At 38.6% G+C, this 17431-nt stretch overlaps 1 protein-coding gene and 2 pseudogenes across 3 annotated transcripts in view; 2 read left to right on the top strand and 1 right to left on the bottom strand.

Annotated features, from left to right (window-relative positions):
- Nucleotides 1-17431, bottom strand: part of TBCE (tubulin folding cofactor E) — a 70085-nt gene that overhangs the window by 28452 nt on the left and 24202 nt on the right. For all 3 annotated transcript variants that reach the window (XM_075995479.1, XM_075995480.1, XM_075995482.1), the window contains exon 3: nt 9561-9645. In XM_075995479.1, coding sequence (XP_075851594.1) covers nt 9561-9645 — 85 coding nt within the window. The remainder of the gene's footprint in view (nt 1-9560; nt 9646-17431) is intronic.
- Nucleotides 15101-15170, top strand: LOC142862535 (uncharacterized; annotated as a pseudogene).
- On the top strand, nt 15385-16215 carry LOC142862455 (small ribosomal subunit protein eS7-like; annotated as a pseudogene).

Raw genomic sequence — 17431 nt, 5'->3', positions numbered from 1 at the left:
TTTGGCAATTTGATTTTGCCACTTGCTCCCTTCAACAGAGTCTATTTCCCCTCCTCTTGAATCTGGACTCCCCCAGCGACTTGCTTTTGCCATGAGTAAGGACTAAGTCTCAAGAGACTTTGCAGTTTCCATTTTTACCCTCTTGGAAGCCAGACATGTGTAGAGAAGCTCAGGGCAGACTGTGCTGAAAGGCCATGGGGAGAGAGAGACTGACCCCATTTAGAGAAGACCCAAGGTCCAACCAGGCAACAGCCAGTACCACATCCCCAGTTGTGTAAGGCCATCTTGGATCCTCTAGCCCAACATCACTTGGAGCAGGGACAACTGTCTCCACTAAGCCCTGCTCAAATCTCTGAGACACAGAATTATGAGCCATGAAACAGTAATTTTAAATCACCAAGTTTTGGGGTAGTTACAGCAACAGCTAACTGAAACAGATGAGGGAGAGGTAGATCGTCATTTTCACTAACCTCTAATCAAAATCCTATATTCCCTTTAATCATAAATTCAGGCACCAAACCAAAGCAGTATTCACAGCATTTTGTCACCAATGGAAATCACAGAGATTTGTATATCACGTTATACTTGCTGCAGATATAACAAACAAATCACTTATTCTTATCACTGTTTCAAAATTTAGTAGCCATTAGACCCAGTGGTAGATACTATTTAATGATATTTAATTAACAAAGGTACATGTAACTATCAATTTTTTAGGATATTTTGATTGCTATATTTCAATGTTACTGATTTCCTTTGTAATACATTTTATTTCTTGCTCTAAAAAATATTATTTTATGCCTGCCAAAAAGATCCATAGCATAAAAAAAAATCCCTAGAGTATATTCTGCAAAGAATTGGAATCTGAGATGGGCCTTAAAGGATAAGTAGGCGTTTGGTAAAAAAGATGGTGGTACATTCTACTACAGGTATCAAACAGGACCCTACATGTAAATACCTACAAAAACAAAGAAAATAGCACGGCGAGAGGAGTACTATTGAAAATAAAACATATATAAAAACCATAACATTGTCCATAAAATATTATGGTTTAAACACAGGTGCTTTTTCTGAAGGAAATTACAAATATCACTTCTAGGTTACCTCCTTTAATTTTCTATTATGACAACATAAAAATAGATTTTTTTTATAGTAATATGATTCTTTATCTCTTCAAAGCACTTTTCATATACATTTTCCATAAAAATAGATTTTTTTGTTTTTTTTGTTGTTGTTGTTTTTTCCGATGAGTGGAGGAGAAAAATAGATTTTATTTACTGATAAGTAAATGTTATTTATGTTAAATCCTTAATGTATAAGACAGTGAAATAAATCCAAAGTGGTAGAAAAATTAATTCTAGATGATTTAGAATGTTACTTTATATGCCTTAATCCATATACATGTGTACAAATGAATGAGTTTGGCATCTAATGAACTCTATTCTGTTTTTAGACTGTTGTATTAATGAAATAGGTTTTGGTTTATGAAATAGTGACATCTGAAATTACAGTAAAATTAAAATTCATAGTGAAATGAAAGTATGAAATAGTATTGGTTTTCCTTAGAACAGTAACATGAAGGGAAGGGTGGAACCAGAAACAGGAAAATTTATTTTTCAAACATGTGATTTAAAAGAAAAACTAAGTATGAGAGCCTCAACTAGTACATTTATAATGATGACAAATGAGAAAATAACAATGCAAAACACAAATACCATGGTTTGCATTTTGTCCTAAATTTACACTTTTTAAAACAGTGGTAATGAACAGGAAGAGATCTTTATTACTGTTGAGTTTAGTTGCAGGCAGATAAAAGGAAAGTTAGGAATGGTGTTCATTCAGATAGTTGCAAAGTGGACACTATGCCCTTTACAGATCAAAGGCCAGGCACAGTGGCTCAGGCCTGTAATCCTAGCACTTTTGGATGCCAACACAGGAGGATCACTTGAGGCCAGGAGTTCAAGACCAGCCTAAGCAAAATAATGAGAGCCATCTCTACAAAAAATAGAAGAAATTAGCCAGGCACGGTGATGGGCCTGTACATCCAGCTGCTCAGAAGGCTGAGGCAGGAGGATCACTTGAGCCTATGAGTTTGAGGTTGCAGTGAGCTGTGATGATGCCGCTGGACTCGAGCCCAGGCAACAGAGCAAGACTCTGTCTCAAAAAAAAAAAAAGAAAGAAAGAAAGCTAACACTAACAATCTTTTCTGGAACATTCCTAGCAGGTTTCTCAGAAAAAAACAAAACAGCTTCAGCAAATAATGAAAAATGCTAGCTGAATGGGTGCCCATCAATAACAACAAATCTATAAAAAATAAACTGTCATAATTTACATAGAATCCACTGAGATTCTAGATTAAGAGGTTGCAAACAGGCTGGGAGTGGGGGCTCATGCCTATAATCTCAGTATTTTGGGAGGCTGAGATGGGAGGATTGCTTGAGGTCAGGAGTTCAAGACCAGCCTACGCAACACAGCAAGAGCCCATCTGTACAAAAAATCAGCTAGGTGTGGTGATGCGCACCTGTAGTCTCAGCTACTCTGGAGGCTGAGGCAGGAGGATCCCTTGAGCCCAAGGGTTAGAGGCTGTAGTGAGCTTTGATTGTACCACTGCGCTTTAGCCTGGGTGACAGAACAAGATCCTGTCTCTTTAAAAAAAAAAAAAAAGAGAGAGAGATTGCTTCCAAACACTGAAATTCTGAAGCCTGTCTAAGAAAGAAAAATATTGGTGCAATGGGAACACAGGGAAGAGAGTCCAAAAATGTTTCTCTTAGAAGCTTTTGGCTTGTTCAAGTTCCTTCCTTCTTCTGCCTACTAATTACAGATGTTGCTAGCAAAATCAACATCCTGACCATGGTCCTTGCGGAAACAGGAGGTGCTCATGAGGCCCAGTTATCAAGATTCAATCTGCCCTATATCCCCAGGAGAACCAGATAAAATTCAGGATGCTCAGTTAAATCTGAATTTTTGATAAACAGCAAATCATTTTTTAATATGCCAGATGCATGTCCCATGCTTATACTAAAAAATGACTGCCGTTTATTTGAAATCCAAATTCCACTGTGCATGTGGTATTTTTAATTTGCTGAATCTGGTAACCCTACTCAAAGGTAAAGGGTCCCCAACAGATTCCTAAAATCCATAGTAAGCCTCTTATTGGGGCTTTAGATGCAGGACACTAGAAAAGCCTAGGTATCTGGGAAGTTTCTAATAAATGTTGTTGATCTTGATACCCTGTTTGTTTCAGTAATGTTTAGACTCTTTTCAGCAAGCTTGCATAACTAATCATTCATCATGAAAGGAGAAATCTTAGCTTTCCTGTGACATTCATAGGAAATATCTAAAGAGCTGACCTAGTGAAGTTGTTTTCCCATGAGAAAAATGGTGCAGTAGATAAGTATTTTATTGTAGACTGCTTTTGAGTGACAGAATTAGATTTTGCCCTGATTCAAGAGCTACTTCCAAAAATGAAACACATCTATCATCACCTTTTTCAGCAGAGACTACCCCGCCTACATACTATCATTACATTTAATGATTTGGAAAAACAAAACAAAAAACCTAACACTTTACACCATACCAGGAAGATAATTTATATGGATGCATTAATGCTCATACAAGAACCTCAAAACACTTTACAGCAACCTTACAACACTCAAAAGATGAATGAATCATGGGCTTTATTTCTTCAATTGTCAAGTATCCATTTTCTAAGTTGTCCAGTATCATGAACAAAGTCTGGAACAGTATGTCCTCTCTGATGCCAAGTAGTAAAGTTAGATTCCACTCACTAGTGCTGAAGAAAAGTCACATTTTAAAATTTCTCACCAGAAAAGAAAAATCTTATCATTGCTTGGAAACAGAACCATTGAAATGAAAGCTGAGTGGGAAGAACACTGACCCACCTAATTCTGTCTAGAGCATACTCCATAAGTTTAGGTTGAAAGACAAAAGCTAGAAATCACTCTGCTGTCCAGGGACAAGGTAGAGAGGACTTCAAGGTTAGCTACTATATTTGAACCCCTCAACTCTGCAAAAGACAAGAGGTACAGAACAGAAGCACCTGGGAAAGACTGGTTCACAGCCATAAATTTTGGATAAACCTGTTGTGAATGTTGATTATATAAACTGTGTCATTCTTGTCATACCCAAATAAATCAGACTTGAGGGGCCAGTGTAAAGCACTAGGAGCACATAACGTTGCTCTAAGAATTAAATCTTGCACAAGCCCGACTGCTGAAACGGCCTGTTGTAGCCTGAAACCAGTTTTATCTAATAGCTGCTAAACAACCTGCTGTGACTCTAAGACTAGTTTTACCCACTGCCATCACTTACCAATCAGAATTGGCCAGCTCCCCGAAATCTTACCAGTGCCAATGAACTTTTTTTCAAAACAACATCTTATATTTCTCCTTTTTATACAACCTACAACCTTCTCTCTGCTCTTCGGACATACTGAAGACCACCTGCTCTGTGTGTATGACCTGAATTGCAATTCTTGCTTCCCAAATAAAATGTTAATTTTAAAGATTCATCTCTTTATTTTGACTTTGACACTGTAAAACACTATTAATTGATATTATAAATATTAATTATGGACATAATACCTCAGGAGATTACTACATTTACCTTACAGAAAAGATCAGATAGAAAATAGAGTGACATGAAACCATCAAAACTCATGTTTAGAGGGGCCATCAAGGTGATCCGGTCCACTCCCTAATCTTCTTCTGACAGTGTTGTACCAAATAGTCAAGAAAACAAACAAAAAAATGACCCTATTTTTAGAGACCTACAATGAAGCCCACAGTCTGGATTTAGCTCAACTCTGGTTTTTCATGCTGTACTCATAACCATTACTTTATTTGGTCCTCAGTGAAAGATATGAATAATACCTGCTATAACCACTTCAATGAGTTAGGAGTAAGGAACATTGATGAAATATGGAAACACTGCAAGCAAACTGTAAAACTGTTTATTCCCTGGGTAAAAACCCATCCTATGTCGTACTTTAAGATCATTGTTAAAGCAGAGGTTAGACCCTTGCGAATGTTATTCTGTTCTGTGCCAGAGTTTCATGAGATCAATGGAAGCTGCACTAGTTGGGGGGAAAACTGCACTAGGATGGGCCTTGAAAACTACATTGTCTATTCCAAAGTTATGTCCTAGAGAGGTAGAACCTAACCCTGAGCAGCAGAATACCGTTGCTACCAACCTGAGACTCTGGGGAGATTCAAGAAGCTGACCTCAGGCCAGAACGGTGGCTCGCGCCTACAATCCTAGCACTTTAGGAGGCTGAGGCAGGAGGGCTGCTTGAGACCAGGAGTTCGAGATCAGCCTGAGCAACATAGTGAGATCCTGTCATTATAAAAAATATAAAAATTAGCTACACGTGGTGGCACACACCTGAGTTCCAGCTAGTTAGGAGGTTAGGATGGAGGATTGCTTGAGCCCAGGAGTCTGAGGCTACAATGAGCTATGATGATGCCACGGCACTCTAGCCCAGCAACAGACTGAGACCCTGTCTCAAAAAAAATAAAATAAAATGAAATAAAGAAGTAGCTGAAGGCCGGGCGAGGTGGCTCAAGCCTGTAATCCTAGCACTCTGGGAGGCCGAGGCGGCGGATTGCTCGAGGTCGGGAGTTCGAAACTAGCCTGAGCAAGACCCCGTCTCTACTAAAAATAGAAAGAAATTAATTGACCAACTAAAAGTATATATACAAAAAAAAAATTAGCCGGGCATGGTGGTGCATGCCTGTAGTCCCAGCTACTTGGGAGGCTGAGGCAGAAGGATCGCTTGAGCCCAGGAGATTGAGGTTGCTGTGAGCTAGACTGACGCCACGGCACTCACTCTAGCCAGGGCAACAAAAGTGAGACTCTGTCTCAAAAAAAAAAAAAATAAAAAATAAAAATAAAAGAAGTAGCTGAGCTCACCATACATCCCACTCAGTAATTCCTGGTATCCTTTGCATAACATAGAGAAAAGTAACTTTTTGAAGATTTTTATGTAGCATAACTACACTGCTATATGCCTAATACATTTGATATTAAGACATACTTCTGAAGAGATGGGGATGCTAGTTCTGCTACGACAACTTTTGATTCATATTTTGCTTATTTAAAACAGGTACACCACCATTTTGCCACCTAATGATTTCACAAACATATTTATAAGAAGCTGTATGATCTGACAACTATAAGCTGCTCTGGCTTCATTAAAATAACATCTAAACATTTTTAAATGTTTACTGTGGTAAAATATACTTCCTTGTTATATTACCTTGTTATTATCACATTCCAAGTAAAATCTGAAATATGAAAGATTCCAAGGAATTTCTTAAAAGGGAATAAGTGTATACAACATACTAGCAAGATATCTGAACTAGATTCATGACAAATACACATAGTGTCATCTGTTTTGTCTGATTGCATAATTCTAAGATATATCAGTATAGTCTTTGTTAGTTCAAATCATGCTCTAGTTAATGGAAATGTAAAGATTAACAACATTAATGGACAAGTTAAATTCCTGATGTCTAGACCAGTGGTTCTCCACCACCTCAGACTCAAGGATGTCTTTTGTACTACCCATAAATATTCTGAAATGGAATTCATAGATAATATTACCTACACATATAATTTTTTAGTCAACAAAATGCCCATGCAATAAAACAAAAGTAATTTATAATAAGATAATATGTATTTCAGTATGTAAATGTTTAGGCATGACTACACTAGAAGACATAACAAAGTAAGGAGTTACTCCAGGGGTAAGAATTCAAATATAGGGTGGGCACGGTGGCTCACGCCTGTAAATCCTAGTACTCTGGGAGGCCGAGGAGGGAGGATCATTCAAGGTCAGGAGCTCAAAACCAGCCTCAGCAAGAGTGAGACCCCATCTCTACTAAAAACAGAAAGAAATTAATTGGACAACTAAAAATATATAGAAAAAATTAGCCGGGCATGGTGGCACATGCCTGTAGTCCCAGCTACTCAGGAGGCTGAGACAGAAGGATTGCTTGAGCCCAGGAGTTTGAGGTTGCTATGAGCTAGGCTGATGCCACAGCACTCTAGCCCGGGCAACAGAGTGAGACTCTGTCTCAAAAAAAAAAAAGTTAAAAGAAGTTAAAAAAACTAAAAAGTTTATAAAGTAAAAAGTAAGCTAAGATTTATTATTGAATAAAGAAAAATATTTTTTGTAAAAAATTTAGCGTAGCCTAAGTGTACAGTAATTATAAAGTCTACAGTAGCGTAAAATAATGTCCTGGCCTTCATAGTCACTTACCACTCATTCACTAACTTACTCAGAACTAGTTCAATTAAGGGTAAATGCCCTACACCGGTGTACCACTTTTTATTAATATTTTTATATCATATTTTTACTGTACCTTTTCTATATTTAGTTATGTTTAGATACACAAATACTTACAATCGTGTTGTAACTACTAACAGTATTCAGTACAGTAATGTGCTGTACAGGTTTGTAGCGTTGGAGCAATAGGCTGTCCTATATAGCCTAGATGTGCAGTAGGCTATGCTGTTTAGGTTTTTTTTGAGACAGAGTCTCATTCTGTTGCCTGGGCTAGAGTGCCGTGGCATCACCCTAGCTCACAGCACCCTCCAACTCCTGGGCTCAAGCAATCCTCCTGCCTCAGCCTCCCAAGTAGCTGGGATTACAGGCATGCACCACCTTGCCCTGCTAACTTTTTTTCTATATATTTTTAGTTGGCCAATTAATTTCTTTCTTTTTTTTTTTTTTTTTTAGTAGAGACGGGGTCTTGCTCTTGCTTAGGCTGGTTTTGAACTCCTGACCTTGAGCGAGCCACCCACCTCCGCCTCCCAGAGTGCTGGGATTACAAGCGTGAGGCACCATGCCCAGCCCATTTAGGTTTATATAGTACATTCCATGATGCTCACAAACGACAAAATAGCCTAACAATGCATTTCCCAGAACACATCCCCTTCGCTAAGCAACACATGACTATACTGAGTCCATGCCCCTCAAGCAAGGCCTCCCATCAGCACTTCAGGGCAAATCTGTTATTAGCCAGGATTTGAAGCAGTTGATTTTTCTCCTGAGAGTAACCAAGACTTTGAAAATATCATGTATCCAGAGACCACTAAGAACCAAGTAATCATGGACAATTTGGACAAGCTTTTAGAAGCAGGAAGTGGGCTGGGGCAAGCTCCAAACGAAAAGTCCCTTCATTGGAGAGTTTATTAGGTTATGGTCTTGGTGAGGAAGGGATCTGTGGGCCTGGCTAAGAAATTTCTATTTCCACACCTCCCTAAACACATAACCTGCTCCCTTAATTCTTCACTAACTCTTGACAGATTCATAGCTGGTCCTATTCCATTTCTGCCAGCATGGCTGGCCTCTTAAAAAACATGCTGATTCACCTTCTATCCAGACTTTCTAAAATTACAGAATGGTAGACCAGGAGTCACATTTTGCTATTATCTAACTCTGACCTTCATTTTAGAGGTTAGAAATTTGGTCTTATTCAGAAGTTAAAGATTAAAAGCAGATCAGGGGCTCCTGATTTCCTGGCCAGTATTGTGTTCACTATACTGTGGTTTTTCACTTAAGGAAAAACAGCATACTCAAAAGAGATTCTTTAGAGAAATTGAAAAGTAAGGAAAATTAACAAAAGACAGGCTCTGCCTGAAATCTCCCCACCACCCTTCTCAGAGTTTCATGCAGTTTCTCTGACATCAGGCACTCAGAAAGATTAGCAGAAATGCAATATAACATGTAACTCTTTCTGTGACAAGAACTTTTTTTTTATGGTGGCTCAACAGTCTACTATTCAGATGTTCTGCATTTTATGCAATCAATTCCTTTTTATTGGATATCTAAGCTATTTCTCTTTTCTATTATTCAGTTAATGGATTGTGAATTGTTAATGAATCAATTAAAAAGGTTTATATTCATCCAATTTAAAAAACTGTCAAAGCAACCCTACTTGTAAGGTTTAGAGTCAAAAATTTTTTTAAAAAAAGGGAAACCTTGGCCAGACACAGTGGTTCATGCTTATAATCCCAGTCCCTTTGGAGGCTGAAGTGGAATGATTGCTTGAGGCCAGGAGTTTGAGATGAGCCTGGCCAACAGAGCAAGACCCCATCTCTACAAAATATTTTTTAAGAAATTAACAAGGCATGGTTGTTAATGGTTCACACCTGTAGGCATGGTTCACACCTGTAGGCATGGTTCACACCTGTAGGCATGGTTCACACCTGTAGTTCTAGCTACTAGGGAGGCTAAGGCAAGAGGCTCACTTGAACCCAGAAGTTAGAGATTATAACGAGCTTTGCTTGCACCACTGCACCGCAGCCTGGGCAATGGAGTAAGAATTGGTGTCTTAAAAAAGGCAGGAGGCGGCGGCATTCTACAAATAGCAGTGATTAAGACACAAATCAAAAAGCTGCCTTTTTAGAATATACTAAATTCTACATTATAACTACCCCATGAGCCAAACGTTTCTTCCTCTCCATCCCTCTTTATTCAACTATTAAATATTACCTTGACTAAATGACCATGCCAATTCATAATGAAAAGTTACCTGCATTTAAAATACACCGTCCCTTCGTGGCTCCCATCGTGCTTTCCTCTCTCGGGATTGTCCCACTCTACTCCTAACCAGCATCCTAGCAGAACAAGAGAAACAGCATGAATAACAAATGACCATGAGGTAATGCTCTATTTTTCTACAAGCAAATACAATTTGCAGTGGAAACTATATCATACAGACACCACCAGGGGAAGAGATGTTGCTGGGAACAAACAAGTTAACCTTATACTTGGGATTTCCATCAGCAAACACAATAGCATATTTGGGTCAAAAGTCAACAAGAACCCTAACTGCAGAAAACAACAATGGCTAAAATTCATGGAGCATGCTAAACATAGATGAACCTTCAGGACATTATGCTAAGTGAAACAAGACATCACTAAAGGACTAATGATTCCACTTATATCACGTTCCGAAGGTAGTCACTACTGAACTGTACACTTAAACATTGTTAAGATGGTTATTTTTTTTTTTTTTTGAGACAGAGTCTCACTCTGTTGCCCAGGCTAGAGTGAGTGCCGTGGTGTCAGCCTAGCTCACAGCAACCTCAATCTCCTGGGCTCAAGCGATCCTCCTGCCTCAGCCTCCCGAGTAGCTGGGACTACAGGCATGTGCCACCATGCCCAGCTAATTTTTTCTATATATGTATTAGTTGGCCAATTAATTTCTTTCTATTTATAGTAGAGACGGGGTCTCGCTCTTGCTCAGGCTGGTTTCGAACTCCTGAACTCGAGCAATCCGCCCGCCTCGGCCTCCCAGAGTGCTAGGATTACAGGCGTGAGCCACCGCACCCGGCCAAGATGGTTATTTTTAAGTTTTATGTATACTATGCCACAATTAAAAAATTTAAAAGTGACTAAAATTGTAAATTTTATATATGTAACCACAATAAAAATTTCAAAAAAAAAGAGGAAGGCAAAAATTAAGACAGTTTAAGCAAAGAAAAATGGATGGGGTGGTCTTCAAGGAAAAAAAAAATTCCAGATAGAAGAGTGAGGATACTGCAGGGGATGAAGAGCAAGAAAAAAGTAAAAGATATGGGTAAATCTACATGAATATGGACAATATAAAGTGATAATATCAGTTCTTTAGGTTTAAAATATACATAGGCTGGGTGTGGTGGTGCATGCATATAATCCTAGCACTTTGGGAGGCCAAGGTGGGAAGATAGCTTGAGACCAGGAGTTTGAGACAAATGTGAGAAACATGACAAGATCCCATCTCTACAAAAAATTTAAAAAATTAGCTAGGCATGGTGGCACATGTCTGCAGTCCCAGCTTTTCGAGAGGCTGAGGCAGGAGGATCGCTTGAACCCAGTAGTTTGAGGTTACAGTGAGATATGATGACACCATTGCACTCCAGCCTGAACAAGATAGCAAGACCTTGTCTCCAAAAAATGAAATGAAATAAAATGAAATAAAACAAACATAGATTAAAATATCCAACATATGAGTTAGGAAGTGGTAAATGGAATTAAAGTGCTCAAGTGTTCTACGGTCTCTGCATGGTTCCAGGAAAAGCTATACTTACTCATTTTTATTAGTTTTGTAAGTCAGAGATGTCTATTTTAACTTCTAGATTAACTGATAAATAGTTTTTAAAAGGAGGGGGCTGGACACAGTGGCTCACACCTGTAATCCTAGTACTCTGAGAGTCCCAGGTGTGAGGAGTGCTTAAGGCCAGGGGTTCGAGATCAGCCTGAGCAAGAGAGTAAGACCAAAAACAGAAAATAGAAAAATTAGCTAGGCATTGTGGCACACCCCTGTAGTCCTAGCTACTTGAGAGGCTGAGGCAGAAGAATCACTTGGGCCCAGGAATTTGAAGTTGCAGTGAGCTATGATGATGCCACTACACTCTAGCCCGGCAACAGAATTAGACTCTGTCTCAAAAAATAATAATAAAGAAATAATTATCAAGTTAATAGAAAGGAAAAATAAAAATAATTAATCCAATGAAAGGAGGAATGGAGGAGGAAAGGAATGAAGGAGAAAAAAGAAGGCAAAAAGAACAGAGCATCAGCAAGACAACGTAAATAGTAAGATGAGAGATATAAACACATTATCAATAAGTTTATAAATAATGTTATGTATAAATAATATTTATAAATGGTCTAAATATTCTAATTAAAAGAAAGTCAGCAAAATAACATCACTGGGGCTGAACATGGTGGTACACACCTGTAGTCCCAGCTACTTGGGAGACTGAGGTAGAAGGATCACTTGAGCCCACGAGTTCAAAGCTACAGTGAGCTATGATCACACTACTACACTCCAGGATGGGTGAAACAGGGAGACCCTGTATCAAAATAAATAAATAAAAGCTTTTTTAAAAATTACTGGGATTTTGATAGGGATTGTATGGAATCTGTAGATCACCTTTGGTTGCACTGACATTATACATATATATATATGTATGTATATATTGGGATTTTTTTTCCTTAGACAGGGTCTTCTTCTACTGCTCAGCCTAGAGTGCAGTGGCATCATCATAGCTCACTGTAACCTCAAACTCCTGAGCTCAAGCAATCCTCCTGCCTCAGCCTCCCAAGTAGCTGGGACTACAGGTACATACCACTGAGCCTGGCTAATTTTTTTTCTTTTTTTTTTTTTGTGAAGACAGGGTCTCATTATATTACTCAGGCTGGTCTTGAACTTCTAGCCTCAAGTGATTCTCCCACCTCTGCCTCCCAAAGGGCTAACATTACTGGCATGAGCCACTATGCCTGGCCAACACTGAAATTTTAACAATATTAAGTCTTCCAATCCATGAACATGGGATGTCTTTCTATTTATTTATGTCTTCTTTAATTTCTTTCAGCAATGTTTTATAGTTTTCATTTTCCTTGGTTAATTAATTCCTCAGTATTTATTCTTTTTGATGTGGTACATACATACAATGGAATATTATATGCAATTATACAAAGAAAAGAAATTCTGACACATGCAACAATATGGATGAGCCTTGATGAATTATATTAAGAAAATAAGCTAGAAGGACAAACAGTATAATATTCCACTTATTTAAGGTATCCACAGTAGCCAAGTTCATAGAGACAGAAAGTATTAATAGAATGGTGGTTGTCAGGGACTGGCGGGAGGGGGAATGGGGAACTATTGTTTCATGGGTATAGATTTCAGTTTAGGAAGATGAAACATGTCCTGGAGATGGATGATGACGATGGTTGCGCAACAATGTGAATGGACCTAATGCCACTGAACTATATACTTAAAAAATGGTTAAGATGCTAAATTTTATTACGTGTCTTTTACCACAAAAAAAAATCAAAAAATGACAAATCACAAAGGGTATCTTCTCTGACCACAGTGGAATTCAGATGAAAGTCAATAACAAAAAGTTAATTAGTAAATCCTCATATGTTTAGAAATTAAGCAATATCATTCTAAACCACAATGTAAATTAGAAAATATTCTGGACAGCATGATAATAAAAATACTACACATCAAAATTTATAGAATGCAGCTAAAAGTTTGTGTCTGCAGAGAAACTTATAGATTTAAATGCATATGTTAGGTGGAAGATTGAAAATAAACAATCATCTGTCTCAAAATGTTGAGGAGGGAACAAGCAAATTAAACTCATAGGAAATATAAGTAAAATAATAAAAACAGAAATTAATAAGATAGAAAACAAATAAGACAATCTCTTGCCTAAAACATCTCAGAGTTTTCTAACAGGGATAGATGTGTAAACCAGTGGTCATTATATAAAGGATAAATCTTATACTAAAGGTAAGAGCAGGTGTTATGGAGGCACAGATAACAGGACAGTAAGAATTGCTGGGGGGGTATGGGAAAGACATAACAGGAGTAATATTGGAGGTAAACCTTAAAGGGAGAATATTTCAGAGGAAGGCATAGTATAAGAGTTCATGACCTCTTCAAGGAACCTCAAAAATCCAGTATAGCTAGAGCTGCATGTTGCAGCTAAGGTAGGGACATATGGCAGGAGAAAAGGATTAAAGGTGATAAAAGAGGTTGAGCCCCGACTGTAAAAAAGGCTGAGCCCTAATGTAAAACTCTCAGACAATATTCTCTAAAGAGGTTAACACATTGACTGCCATACACACACAAAAAATCTTTTCCTTGGGGCTACAGTGTTTTATTATGAAAATAGATTAAAAACTTCAAAAACAAAACAATCCTTTCTTATTTAATGAAAAATTTAATGAAAAACAAAATGTACTGAATTATATTCATTTAATCCACATTTTTAGAATTGGTCGATATTAATTATAACAATAAGAACATTAATAAGTGAGATTTTCATGAACCAACTGCACGGTTTTGCCCAGGTTTTGCTTCACAAGGCCCCGGGGCTCAAAACTAGTGTGAGTTAAATACAACTCACATGGCAGTTAATATGTTAAACTTTATCCAGCTTCGCATGAGAATCCTAAGCATGGACAGATACTATCTCAGTTTTAAAGATAATAAACTAAAATTCAGGGAAAATATCTGACTTGCCAAAATATTATAACAACACAAACAAGGAACAGGCCCTGCACTAGTGCGCGCATGGTTCTTTTGTGTCCTGATCCACTTTTAGTCAAATAAAGACCTTTATATAAGAAGTACAACTCATGGTACTCATCATAAAAACTATCAGAATAGGTTGAGTACATGATTCTTTTGTGTCCTAATCCACTTTTAGTCAAAGACCTTTATATAAGAAGTAAGTACAAGTCATGCTACTCATCATAAAAACTATCAGAATAGGCTGAGTTGATGGACACTACCAAAAAGAATAAACAACATAAAGCCATTCTTTTACATTACAAAGAACAAATCACTTTTCAAGCTAAAGCAGGTGGAAGAAGCAAAGCCAGCATTCAATTGTGATTGGCTGTAACTATAAATGAAGAATACCTATTGTTTGGCAAGCTTTTACCCAGAAGCTAGTCCATTAAGGACAGAGTAGTAAGTACAGAAATGAGCACAGAAGAGAAAGCAGACAGAAGCAATGGTTTGGCAGGCCTACCTATCTCCCAACATTCTAAGTTCCACATTTCTGCTTCCAACATCCCAGGATGATCAGACCCCAGTAGCCTCAATCTGGCGATTCTACAAAAGATTCAATGCACACACGACTGAAGCAGACACTAGAACACAGGGTTATTAATTTACAATGATAAATAAAGCTATCACACAAACCTGCATACCCTAGTCAACAAGATTTGTTTCCTAGTCTCCATGACTCAAGCCACATGAAAAGCCAATCATAATCAAACCCAACTTCACTGAAAGCACAAGAATTAAAAAATTATTAATCCAACAATCCAGAAATTGCGTCCTTCGGTATTTACCAAAACGAGTTGAAAATTTATGCCCTACAAAAACCTGCACACAGATGTTTAATGTGGCTTTACTCATAATTGCCAAAACTAGAAAGCAACCAAGATGTCCTTCTGTAGGTGAATAGTGGATAAACAAACCATGGTGCATACTGACTATGGCATAGTATTCAGAATTAAAAATAAATAAGCCATCAAGCCATTAAAAGACACAAGGCCAGCTCTGTGCAGTGGCATTATCGTAGCCAATGAGGTTTATCTGAGGCACAATTATTGCTAATTAAAAAGAGGTGTGTGCCTGTAGGCCCTGCTACTCAGAAAGCTGAAGCAGGAGGACTGCCTGAGCTCAGGTGTCCGAGGTTACAGTGAGCTATGATCAGGCCACTTCAGCCTGGGCAACAGAGTAAGATTCTGTCTCTAAAAAAAAAATAGAAAAGACAAGAAGGAAACTGAAATGCATATTACTAAGTGAAAGAAGCCAATCTGAAAAGGCTACATACTGTATGTTTCCAACTATAGAATATTCTGGAAAAGGCAAAACTGTGGAGAAGGCGGACACAGTGGTACATGCCTGCAGTCCCAGCTACTTGGGAGACTGAGGTGGGAGGATCACTTGAGCTTGCCTCAGTTTGCAGACGAGCCTGGGCAGCATGGCAAGACCCTGCCTCAAAAAATAAAAAAATACTGTGGAGACAGTAAAAAAAAAAAAAAAAAAAACAGTGCTTGCTCTTCCTAAACTGGTACTCAACAAGGAGAAGGCCGTGTTCAGTTTGAGTGCCAAGACACTGAACCTCAATGGTGAGAAGCCGGAGGAGTTGAGTCTGGCTCTTCTGGAGCTAGAGATCAACTTGGATCTCAAGGCTCAGCTACAAGAGCTGAATATAACCGCAGCCAAAGCAAATGAAGTTTATAGTGGTTGGAAAGCTGTCATAATCTTTGTCCCTGTTCCACAACTGAAATCTTTCCAGAAAATCCAAGTCTAGCTGACATGTGAATTGGAGAAACATTCAGTGGGAGGCACATTGTCTTTATTGCTCAGAGAATTCTGCCTAAGCCAACTAGAAAATAACACACAAAAAATAAGCACAAGCGTCCCAGAAGCCACGCTCTGACAGCCTTGCATGATGCGATCTTTGAGGGCTTGTCCTTCCCAAGGGAAAATGCAGGCAAGTGACACTTAATGGTAGCCAGTTCATAAAGGTTCATTTGGACAAAGCACAGCAGAACAATGTGGAACACAGGCTGAAACGTTTACTGGTGTCTATAAGCAGCTCAACAACAAGGGTGTTAATTTTGCATTCCTAGGAGTTTCAATTGTAAACAAAATTGATTAAAGTATCATTCACACACACATACACACACACACAAAAAAAAAATCAGTGCTTGCCAGGAGTTAGAGGGGAGGGAGGGGTGAATAGGCCAAGAGCATAGAGGATTTTTTAGGGCAGTAAAACAACTCTGTATGATGGATACATGTCATTAAACATTTGTCCCTGCCCAAGAAGGTACAATACCAAGAGTGAGCACTGATGTAAACTATGGGCTTTGGGTGATAGCAATGTGTCGGTGTGGATTCATCTATTTTAACGAATGTACCACTCTGGTGGGAGACGTTGGCAGTGGCGGAGGCTGTGTCTGTGTGGGGACAGGAGGAATATGGGAACTCTTTGTTCTGCCCATTGAATTTTGCTGTGAACATAAAACTGCTCTAAAAAATAAAGCCTATTTTTTAAAAAAATGATTCCCTATGATCAATGCAATCCAGCCTTGTAAGCAGACTAACACAAGAAACCACATCATAATCAGAAGATTGCTTGGTGGGCATGAAATCTGAACTGGAAGAATTCAACAAGTGGAATATTTAATGGAATTTGGCAAAGATATCTACATCCATCTGTCTCACAAAGCCAGTGACCTTAACAATAGGATAAGAGTCACTTCAAGTCCACTGGCCATAATTCCTGGGTCCATCTCCACAAGAGGGCTGGTCTGGCCCTTCGAACACCATATATTGAAGTGCCAGGGACATAGCTCCTTTGCTTCTTCCCTGAGAGCTACAAGGATGGACAGGATCAACATCTGTTTTGGTGATTCTTTTGTTCCTTGGCTTCCTGGACTGACCAACTCCTAAGATAACTAACACTTTTGGGGGGGTTTTGGTTTTTGAGAAAAGTTCTCCCTCTGTTACCCATTCTAGAGTGTTATTGCTCAGCCTACAGTGCAGTGGCGTCATCATAGCTCACTGCAACCTCACATTCCTGAGTTTAAGTAATCCTCCTGCCTCAGCCTCTCAAGTAGCTAGGACTACAGGCACACACAACTTTGCCCACCTAATGTTTCTATTTTTTGTAGAGGCATCTATGTTGCTCAGGCTGGTCTCAAACTCCTGGCCTCCCAAAGTGCTAGGATTATAGGTATGAGCCACTGCACTTAGCCACTAATGCTTTTATTAAAGACATGTAACTAGATTTAAGTCTTGCAAGTCTGAGAAATTCAGATTTTCTTCATTTCCATTAAGTGATATTGATAACCTGATTCACTCTCTATTGA

Source organism: Microcebus murinus, chromosome 19 (genome assembly GCF_040939455.1).
Source record: "Microcebus murinus isolate Inina chromosome 19, M.murinus_Inina_mat1.0, whole genome shotgun sequence".
NCBI lineage: Eukaryota > Metazoa > Chordata > Mammalia > Primates > Cheirogaleidae > Microcebus > Microcebus murinus.
Note: the sequence above shows the minus strand (reverse complement) of the source record. Positions and strands in the feature narration are given on the sequence as shown.